Source organism: Hyla sarda, chromosome 4, assembly GCF_029499605.1.
Source record: "Hyla sarda isolate aHylSar1 chromosome 4, aHylSar1.hap1, whole genome shotgun sequence".
Classification (NCBI taxonomy): Eukaryota; Metazoa; Chordata; class Amphibia; order Anura; family Hylidae; genus Hyla; species Hyla sarda.
The window spans coordinates 6,004,935-6,016,261 of record NC_079192.1 but is presented as its reverse complement, the minus strand read 5'-3'; the positions used below and the strand labels follow the sequence as shown (position 1 = coordinate 6,016,261).

The following is an 11,327-nucleotide window of genomic DNA, read 5'->3' as shown; positions in this document are numbered from 1 at the left end:
GGAACGGAATCACAGAGCATCGCTCGTCTGAATTGACGAGCGATGCGCTGCAATTGCCGACATGGGGGGTCATCATGACCCCCCTGGGCGATATGCCTTGATGCCTGCTGAACGATTTCAGCAGGCATCGGGCACCGGCTCCCCTCTGGCTAGCGGCGGGTTTCATAACCAACCATAATTGGGAAGTGTTGGTGTAGCAGCATGGTCAATCTACTCTGAGGCATCTGGCATTAGTGGCTGGAAATCCTGGCTGATCCATCCCTTATTCATCTTGACAAATGTCAGTCTCTCCACATTTTTAGTGGACAGACGAGTTCGCCTTGGGGTGACTATGGCCCCGGCTGCACTAAACACCCGCTCTGATGCCACACTACTGGCCGGGCAGGACAGCTTTTCCAGGGCAAACTCTGCTAGTTGCGGCCATAAATCAAGTTTGGCTACCCAGAAGTCCAGGGGATCTTCAATGGTTGTTGGCATGGTCATGTCAAGGTATGTCACCACCTGCTGGAATTACGTCGTTCATGGCGTAATCCAGGTGACTCACAAATAATGTGGCTTCCTCAAAGGGCCTCAGCAAACGGCAGGTGTCACATATGAGCTGCCACTGGTTAACATTGAAGTTACACAGGGGAGTACTCCTATCTGCTTGGATCATCAAGAAATCGGTGATTGCTTTTCTTTGTTCGTATAGTCTGTCCAACATATGGAGGGTGGAATTCCAACGTGTGGCAACGTCACAAATAAGACTATGTTGTGGGATACCGTTCTGACGCTGCAGCTCAAGGAAGGTGTGCTTGGCGGTGTACTGGTGGCTGAAGTGCATGCACAGTTTCCTTGCCATTTTCAGGATGCTTTGCAAATGGGGTGAAGACTTGAGGAAGTGCTTGACAACCAGATTCAACATGTGTGCCATGCAGGGCGCATGTTTCACACTTCCTTGTCACAGCGCGGACACAATGTTCTTCCCGTTGTCGGTCACCATGGTTCCCATTTCCAGATTTCGTGGAGTAAGCCATACTTGGATTTCTTTACGAATGAACTTTAGCAGTTCCTCCCCTGTGTGACTCCGTTCGCCAAGGCAAACCATGTGAAGAACAGCGTAACACCGCCGTGCCCTACACACATTGTACGATGAAGGGCCACCGAGATTTGGATGTGCAGTGGAGGCCGAGGACACGGTTGAGGATGAGGAGGTGGCGTCGCACACTGTAACAGGACAAACTGCCTGGGAGCGAGAGTGTGGAGGAGGAAGCGGTGTGACCTGTCCAAGTTGCTGTTGTGGCTGTGCAGGAACCACATTTACCCAGTGGGCCACAAAAGACAAGTATTGTCCCTGCCCGTAGTTACAGCTCCACACGTCGGCGCTGCCGTGCATATTTGAACACAAAAGGGCCGTGGTGCCGACATTGGGACCCTGGCCACGCTTCACCTTCTGCCGACAGATCTTGCATGTGGCTACGTGAACCTCCTCCGGATGCCTTAAGAAAAACTTCCACACCGTCGAGTAGCTGATTTTCCCACCGGCAGTCTGCACTAATGGACTGCTACTGGCGCCGTCTCCAGGAACCCCTGTTCCACTACCTCCCGGAAAGGTAGGCTGCCGCGAGGCAGGTGGTCTCCCCCGGGCACGTTTATCTCCTGAATTTTCACTACTGCCACTACGCTGACTGCCAACTGTGCTACCACCTTGCTGCCTCAAGGGCAACCATCAACTCTCTTCTCCTGATGATGATGAAGCCCATTCTGCACCCGGCTCCCAATTGCGATCGGCTTCATCATCATCAACAGGTGTGTGTACGTCACTGATGTCCTCCTCAGGTTCCCCAACAGCAGCAGGTGATTACTTACTGCTGTCCTTTCACAGTATGTAGGCCCTTTACAGATTAACAGGTACAAGATGGTACACTACTTGGATGTACGTATGTGGTATGCACTGATGGGGGCAGTAAGATGCGCAACTATACGCAGAAAAAACTCAGTATTTTTGTCAAACACCAGGCGGTGGATAATATTGTTTGGACTTTGACGGTATGGAGCACCTTGACAGATTAACAGGTACTAAATGGTACAATACTTGGATGTACCTATGCGGTATGCACTGATGAGGGCAGTAATATGCCTAACTATATGCATAAAAAACTCTGTATTTTTGTAAAACACCAGCAGGTGTATACTATTGTTTGGACTTTGACAGTATGGAGCACCTTGACAGCTTAACAGGAACTAAATGGTACAATACTTGGATGTACCTATGTGGTATGCACTGATGAGGGCCATAATATGCACTATAGGCACTATAGGCAGAAAAAAAAAAAATTTTTTATAAACACCAGTCAGTGGATACTATTGTTTGGACTTTGACGGTATAGAGCACCTTGACAGATTAACAGTTACTTAAATGGTACAATACTTGGATGTACCTATGCGGTATGCACTGATGAGGGCAGTAATATGCGTAATTATACGTAGAAAAAACTCTGTATTTTTTGTTTTTTTAAACAGCCGGTGAGTACTATTGTTTGGATTTGCACAGTATGTAGCCCTTTGACAGATTAACAGGTACTAAATGGTACAAATGCCCTACAGTCCACTGAACAATCACATATTTCTGAACAGCAGCAGGACCCAACAGTGCAGCACCACAAAAAAACAAAAAATACAGGGATTAAACCCTAAGTTGCACTCTGTCACACAATTCTGAGCAGCAGAAGATTTGTGGAGCAAAAAAAAAAAACTCAATTGCGCTGAAAAATGAGGTGGTAAGATGGTTGATAAAGTTGAGGCAGCTTGGAGATGTGTATGAGGCAGCTGACAGCTATCTGCCCCTCTCTACTGCAATGCTCAATAACGTGAATAGGAGGTTTAGCTATCATTGATCCTTCTCAGAGTAACAGCACAGCACTCTGCACTCCTGCCTTTCCCTAATGCTGATGTGACTAGCAGTTGCAGTGTAACGCTGTGGTATGAGCTATTCACACACACACAGTCCCATCCTCTCTATCTGAGTGCATAGATGAAATGAAGAGAAGCAAGATAGCCGCCGATTATATAGGGGCTGTGACAACACAGGGGTCATTGAACACTGATAGGCTGCATCTCACATGTGATTCAGGGTCAGCCCGCCTACCTTCATTCCCGCCACTGTTTCCGCCCTCCCATAATCCCCTGCCACATGTACTCACATGTGGATCCGCCATCTCAGGTCTGTAATAGCCTGGAACACTGTAAAATGGAGTTTAATGAAGCGATTCCCACGATCGAATTGTGGCGATATTCGCATTCGTTGTGAATCAAATTTTTCATGAAATTCGTAACGAATTCGGGTTCGTCAACTTCGATTTGCTCATCTCTAATTATAGCCCCTATAAGGGACTATAACATGCACTACATTGATTCAATACACGAATCAATTCCATTGCATTGCAATGCATTGATCAGTGTTATTGACAGTTGATTGCTCAAGCCTGGATTTCGTGCTTGGAGCAATCAGTCGCCGATCGGACGCGCAGGAGGCAGGTAAGGCCTTTTACCGCGATGGTCCCGATCAGCTTCTCGGCAGACTGAGCTGTCGGGAAGCTTTCACTGTCACTTTAGACGCGGCAATCAACTTTGATCACCGCGTCTAAAGAGTTAATGCCGAACATCTGCCTGAACGGTGATGTCCAGCATTCGTCATGGGTCCTGGCTGCTGATAGCAGCCGGGACCGTTTGGGTACGATGCAAGCTAAGCTCCTGAGCTCGCTTCATGACCCTCCAATGCCGCAGGGCCATTTATAAACAGCAAGGGGTTAATAAGCATATATTAAAAAAAATGTTTTACAAGGATTTTGAATAACAGTTCCCACAAGATCTGGTATTTAATCTTCTTGTGCATTAGCTACATATAATTTTATAAATTACTTCCATTTATGAAGTGTTTTCTGTACGGCTTTATTAATGTCATCATTTCTCAGACTGTATATAATGGGGTTGACCAAAGGAGTAAACACAGTATATAGCAGGGAGAGGATTTTACTCATGGCAGGTGTTTGTCCTTTAGTTGGGACAACATAAACACTGAACAACGTCCCATAGAATATGGAGACCACAATGAGGTGGGAGCTACAGGTGGAGAAGGCTTTCTGTCTACCAGTATTAGACGGGATCCTTAGGATTGATAAAACAACATAAGAATAAGACAATACAATGATGGTGGTTGGGATGAGGGCACCAGGAATACTTATTACATAAAGCTCCAAGTGGACAATGAAAGTGTCAGAACAGGAAAGTTCTAGTAAGGGAATAAAGTCACAAAATAAATGGTCAATTACATTATGGCCACATAAGTTTAGTGTTGTTATTGTTATTGTGTAAATCGAAGTAACAGAACATCCAGACAACCAACAGATGACGGTCAGTATAACACAATGTCCACTTGTCATGATAGAGGAGTAACGGAGAGGATTACAGATGGCCACATATCTGTCATAAGACATCACAGCGAGGAGAAGACACTCAAATAGTCCTGAGGTGCAGAAGAAATAAAACTGAGTGATACAACCAATAAAAGTCATGGTCCCCCCATTATTTATTAGGATGTGGAGAAGATTGGGGACAATATCTGTGGATAACAAGATGTCACTGATGGACAGATGTGAGATGAAGAAGTACATTGGGGTTTGGAGGTTCTTGCTGGTGGACACCAGGGTGATGATCAGGAGATTCCCACATATTATCAGATAATAAACCACAAGGAACAGACAGAACAGGAAAAGTCTTAACCCTCGACTGACCTGAAATCCTAAGAGAAGGAACTCTGTGACCTCCGTCCGGTTGTTCTCCTGTATGCAGATCTAGGCAGTAGGTATAATGTGTTATAAATCCAGAAGAAATGACTATTATCATAAGACACAAGACTTAGAGTGACCTCAATATATGACCCAAGGAGAAATGTTATGACATATATTGTCTACTATACTGTAACTTTATATCTTTATATTAGAGACATATTGGGGTGCTCCTTGTATGCAGTAGTTAGCACCTATGGACACCCATAGACATAAAACATGTCCAGGGAGGAAAGTTACAGAAAGAAGTCAGTTCACACAGGCAATTGCACCCTACTGTGTAAGGGGATATAAAACAGCAGACCAGTCTGACGGCCCATGCTGACCCATTTCCAACACCTAAGAAGCCTCTTTCTGATAAATTATGGTTTACATAATGTGTACCACGGAGCACTATGGGAAAAAGGGGATGGGATGCTTCGAAAAAAACAACCATGGGTCCTGGCATAATGTGGATATTACTAGAACATGTTCACCGTACCAAAACATTATGCAGATAAAGTCTTCATCCTTGAAGGCAGCAGGATCCCCTAAACACAGTGGTCTCTTTCAGCAGTATAAAGCTTCCGATCTTAAAGCGGACATAGTTTGGGAATGAGAAACATGACAAAGACATCAGGATGGGGACTTGGCCTCTAAATTTCCCAGATCTTAACTCGATTGATCATTAGTTGGATTTTCTGGAGAAATTTAATTCAATCTATGACGGACACACCTCACAATGTGCGTAACTTACAGAATCTGTTGCTGATATCACAAGACACATCACTGGTCTATGGAGTCCTGGCCTCGATGGGAACAGTGTGAGGGGATCTACATGATATTAGGTGATTTATAGTTATGTCTGTTCTGTGTAGATTGTATAATATTTCAGACATTTCCAGTCACCTATAAGAAATATTTCTCCTGTAATGTTATATAAATGTCACTTACATCAGATATTTCTTTGTTCTCCATGTTCAGATAAATATCTGTTCTCTTTGCTCTCAGGTCTCTGGGGGGATGGAGGACAATGTTACACAGGAGCAGCGTCAGCTTCTATGACCACCAGACCCCTGAATGTGAAGCATTACCTGCCGATATTTATCTACAAGATGAAGACAAGGGACCAGGTAGAAGAACCCCCCGGAGATATCTCTGCTATCGTCTGATGAGTCTCCGGTGTTGCGGTCCATAGATAAATCTAGAATAAAGTCTGTAAGTAATTAGCAGAGAATTAAAGATTATTTATTTATAAGAATATACAAAACATTAAATTATACATGGACCATTATAGAGATGTAATCAACCTTGTATGTCATCATTCATCTCTTGAACAACTACCACCATCATTTGTTCTCACCACTGCATATCTGCTTAGCTGTATTAAAATAATCAACCTGGTATGTCACTCATCCTGTGAATGTGTACTCCCATTCCCCCATCATTGCATTGTCATGTATATTTATTACTGTTATCTGGCAAGTGTTTCTATTTTGTTTGATCACAATTTATTTCCCCTGAGTGATCCCAAACTGCTTATTTTTTCTTAACTTTCTTCCCAAAATTTTATTGCTCCCCACCCTTTTTCAAACCTGATTGCACTCCTCTGCCAATCTTCTGGCTTAGCCTAGCACTATATATTAGAGGCTATAGGTCTTGGAGACCTTAGGTCTGGAGACATTAAAATATGCCATCTAAAACTGCCATCTAAAGTGCTTCTTAAGTGTGATATCAAGAATTATAACAGAATTGAACAAGAAGGGAACAAAAGGGAACTAACTCAGCATTATAACTGCAAAAGTAAGTCACTCTTTTCAGAAAAAAAAAATACCAATCATGCACTCACTTATTACTTACATCATTGTGATACATTTTCTCTTCTATCCCCCACCGATTTCTCCGGTTGACTCTATATACATCTGTCCATGCCTCCTTCCCTCACCTATGTATTGCTCGCATGCACTGCTCACCATCATAAACCACCCAGAGTCACCTCATTCTATGGTACAGCACAGAAGTCGCTCCATCTCTTCACCCAGACATCTGCTCTCCCTCTTCTTTCTTCTGCTTTTAGCTGCTGGGGACATTGCTCCTAACCCTGACTCACCTTTCACTAATATTTGCTCTACACTACCTGCCTCTTGCGGAACCACTACAAACTTTAACTGCGCTCTCCTAAACTCTCGATCTGTGTGCAATAAGCTCACCCAGATTCATGACTTATTTCTCACTAATTCTCTTAATCTGCTGGCTCTCACAGAAACATGGATACAACCTTCTGCTTCTCTCGCTGCTTTATCTTATGGTGACCTTCACTTTTCCCATACCCCCAGATCTGACACCAGGCATGGTGGAGGAGTTGGGGTGCTTCTAGCCCCACAATGCACTTTTCAAGTCATCCCCCCATTACCCTCACTCACATTTCCCTCTTTTGAGGTCCAGACCCTCAGGCTTTTCCACCCATTTCCTCTCAGAGTGGCGATCATCTATCGTCCTCCTGGTCCTCCACAAATGTTTCTGGATCATTTTGCCACCTGGCTCCCTCACTTTCTTTCCTCAGAAACACCTACACTCATCATGGGTGATTTTAATATCCCCATTGATACCCCAATCTCCTCTTGTGCATCTCGGCTTCTGTCACTAACCTCCTCCTTTGCCCTTTCACAGCTTACTGACTCTCCCACACACAAGGATGGGAATACACTGGACTTGATCTTCTCTAAACTTTGCTCTGTCTCTAAATTCACTAATTCTCCTTTTGAGCTCTCTGACCACAACCTTCTCTCTTTCTCTATCAATAACTCCTATCCTCTTCCAGACACTCCAACCATGTACACTTACAGAAACCTGCGTGCCATAAACACCAGTCAATTTATAGACATTCTACAATCTTCACTATCACCAATCTCTTCTCTCTCCTGCCCTAATCTAGCAGCCAAACATTACCATGACACCCTAAAATCTACCCTGGATCAAATGGCACCCTCTAAAACACGAACCTCCCGACACAGACGGCAGCAACCCTGGCACACGCTAACAACCCGCTTTCTCAGGCGATGCTCTAGGTGTGCTGAACGTCTGTGGAGGAAAACTAAGACTTCTTCAGACTATCTGCACTATAAATTAATGCTTAAATCCTATTACTCTGCTCTTCATCTCGCCAAACAAACATATTTTACCTCCTTCATCTCCTCTCTGTCTAACAACCCAAAACGCCTTTTTGACACGTTCAACTCTCTCCTTAGGCCTAAAGTACAGACCCCAATCACTGATCTCTGTGCTGAAGACCTGGCCAAATACTTCAAAACTAAAATCAATGACATTCGTGATGAAATCCTCTCCCAGTCCCCTAAAAGTTCTGATCCAATTCCCAGCCATGTCTCCTCTTCATCACTCTCAGTTTTTGAGCCTGTAACGGAGGATGAGGTTTCCAGGCTCCTCTCCTTCACCCGGCCCACTACCTGCTCTAGTGACCCCATGCCTTCACACCTCATCCAGTCTCTCTCTCCTGCTATCAGCTGTCACCTAACTAAAATCTTTAACCTCTCCCTCTCTTCTGGGGTCTTTCCCTCCTCCTTCAAAGACTCTATCATAACCCCACTATTGAAAAAACCATCTCTGGACCCGTCCTGTGCAGCCAACTATTGCCCCGTCTCAAATCTCCCCTTTATCTCCAAACTCCTGGAATGCTTGGTCTACTCCCGCCTTATCCGCTATCTCTCAGAGAACTCTCTCCTTGACCCCTTACAGTCTGGTTTCCGCTCCCTTCACTCCACAGAAACAACCCTAACCAAAGTCACTAACGATCTTCTGATGGCCAAATCAAATGGCAATTTCTCTTTACTGATTCTCTTGGACCTGTTTGCGGCTTTTGACACTGTGGATCACCAACTCCTCCTCAGTGGTCTCCGCTCAATTGGTCTCAAGGACTCTGCTCTCGCCTGGTTTTCTTCCTATCTCTCTGGCCGCTCCATTAGCGTCTCGTTTCCTGGCTCTACTTCTTCTCCTCTTCCCCTTGCTGTCGGGGTTCCCCAGGGATCAGTCCTGGGTCCCCTACTCTTTTCAATCTACACATCCCCCATTGGAAAAACAATCAGTAGATTTGGTTTCCAGTACCACCTCTATGCTGATGACACCCAACTCTATACCTCTTCCTCCAACATCACCCCTGCACTCCTACAGAATACCAGTGACTGTCTCTCTGCTGTCTCAGACATCATGTCCTCTTTATATCTGAAACTAAATCTTTCTAAAACAGAACTTCTTGTTTTTTCTCCATCAACTGATACTGTACCTAACCCTGACATTTCCATCTCGGTATGTGGTAATACCATAACTCCTGGGCAGCAGGCTCGCTGTCTTGGAGTTATACTTGACTCTTATCTGTCTTTCACTCCCCATATTCAGTCTCTTTCACGTTCTTGTCACCTGCATCTCAAAAACATTTCCAGAATCCGCCCGTTTCTCACTACTGAAACTGCTAAAACTCTCATTATTGCTTTGATTCACTCCCGTCTTGACTACTGTAACTCTTTACTAATAGGCCTTCCTTTCTCCAAACTCTCTCCTCTCCAGTCCATCCTTAATCCTGCAGCCAGACTAATCTTCCTCTCCAGCCGCTACACCGACGCCTCCTCCCTGTGCCAGTCACTACACTGGTTACCAATTCAATCCAGAACACAGTGCAAAATCCTCAGTCTCACACACAAAGCTCTCCACAATGCTGTCCCTCCCTACATCTCCTCTCTCATCCCTGTCTACCATCCTACACGTTCTCTCCGATCTGCTAATGACCTCACACTAACATCTTCTATAATCCGAACTTCTCACTCCCGTCTCCAAGACTTCACTCGTGCTGCACTGGTTCTCTGGAATGCTATCCCTCAATCCCTCAGACTCAACAACAACGTCCATAGTTTCAAACGTGGCCTAAAAACACATCTCTTCAGACAGGCTTATAACATTCTCCATTTGGCCTCAACATATCCTCAACATATCCCCAACATATCCTCAACATATCCCCAACATATCCCCACCCCTCTTGTTTGAATAGTTATTGTGTAATATTATGTCTGATACTTGTATTTGTTTGTACCCCATAATTGTAAGCGCTGCATAATCTGTAGGCGCTATATAAAATAAATAAATAAATGTAAAAGTAAATTTCTATTTCTCTCTGAGGAGGTCTGGCTCCATGAAACTTCCTCAATGACATACTATTGTGTAACATTGTTGGTTGGCATGAGGTCTGGCCAGATTTCAGTTGCTGCTTCACCTTCTTACCATAGAGCCTGTGCTCTGTCCCCCTCTCCTCTATCTGCTATCCCGTATCTGACCTGTACTTGTTTACTTGATGTTGCCTCTGCCTGACCCTTAATACTCAGCTTACCCTCCTAGTCAGAGACAACTGACTCTGAACCTGTGCCACCTGCCTCCTTTTGCTTGATCCAGATTCCAAACCTCTATCATCTGTTTAAATAGGTACTCCGATGTAAAACAATTTATTTAAAGAAAAGTTAAACAGATTTGTATATTACTTTGTATATTACTTCTATTAAAAAAATATTAATCTCTCCAGTACTTATCAGCTGCTGTATACTACAGAGGGAGAATGGGTAAGTGCAGATGGGGAATTGTGTAGAGCGCTCCTGCTGTCAAAGGATATACTCAAAACACCACTGTTGCACAGGACAATTTATTGGAATGTTTTTAAAGGACAACACGTTTCGGCGCTCACATGCGCCTTCATCAGGTCCACAAGAGAATAATAACAATGCGTCCTGAGGTGTCAGCTGTGCTTGAGTGGCTACACCTCAGGACGCATTGTTATTATTCTCTTGTGGACCTGATGAAGGCGCATGTGAGCGCCGAAACGCGTTGTCCTTTAAAAACATTCCAATAAATTGTCCTGTGCAACCGTGGCGTTTTGAGTCCGTCCTTTGACAGCAGGAGCGCTCTACACAAATCCCCATCTTTACTTACCCATTCTCCGTCTATCATTCCGTACACTAAGGGACACGGATAGGGGAGATAGAGCTGCACACTGCATCCACTAATCTCTACCCACACCTCCCAACATTGTTGGGCTTACACTGTTGCATTCCCTCAGCAGGGCGGTACAGCACATTAGATGATGTAGTGGGTCCTCCCCCCTTTTTTTCCCCACAAACAGCATACGAGAGAGCTCCCCGTTGTTTTTTCATTCTTCTGTCATATACTACTATGTATACAGAGAGCACTGTGGACAGCTTGAAAATAAATTAAAAAACAACTGTCTCTGTTGTATACAGCAGCTGATAAGTACTGGAAGGATTGATATTTTTTAATACAAGTAATTTACAAATCTGTATAACTTACTGGCACCAGATAATTTAGAATAAATTGTTTTCCAACAAAGTACCACTTTAAATCTTCAACTTTTACCTGATAGTTAACTTGGGCCACAACTCTTCTACCTTGACCTGGATTGTCATTGACCTTATATGGATCACCCTCTAGCAACAGGAGCAAGCTTTGGCA

The 11,327-nt window shown here is 44.3% G+C and overlaps 1 protein-coding gene across 1 annotated transcript; it reads right to left on the bottom strand.

Annotated features, from left to right (window-relative positions):
* Nucleotides 1-3,896: 3,896 nt before the first annotated feature.
* LOC130367161 (olfactory receptor 10A7-like) lies at nucleotides 3,897-7,334 on the bottom strand. Its single transcript, XM_056569565.1, has 3 exons — nucleotides 7,229-7,334; nucleotides 5,900-6,021; nucleotides 3,897-4,832 (listed from the first exon to the last, which is right to left on the bottom strand). Exons 1-3 carry the CDS (start codon nucleotides 7,332-7,334, stop codon nucleotides 3,897-3,899), a joined length of 1,164 nt encoding a protein of 387 aa, XP_056425540.1.
* Between the last annotated feature and the right edge of the window lie 3,993 nt (nucleotides 7,335-11,327).

What these genes read in the sequence shown, in the direction of transcription:
- LOC130367161 (XM_056569565.1), bottom strand. Translation starts at nt 7,334, where the DNA reads ATGATCCAGAAACATTTGTGGAGGACCAGGAGGACGATAGATGATCGC. An exon ending in GGACCTCAAAAGAGGGAAAT is followed by an intron (nt 6,022 to 7,228) that starts GTGAGTGAGGGT and finishes AATTACTTACAG; the next exon opens with ACTTTATTCTAGATTTATCT. An exon ending in TTGTAGATAAATATCGGCAG is followed by an intron (nt 4,833 to 5,899) that starts GTAATGCTTCAC and finishes CCTACTGCCTAG; the next exon opens with ATCTGCATACAGGAGAACAA.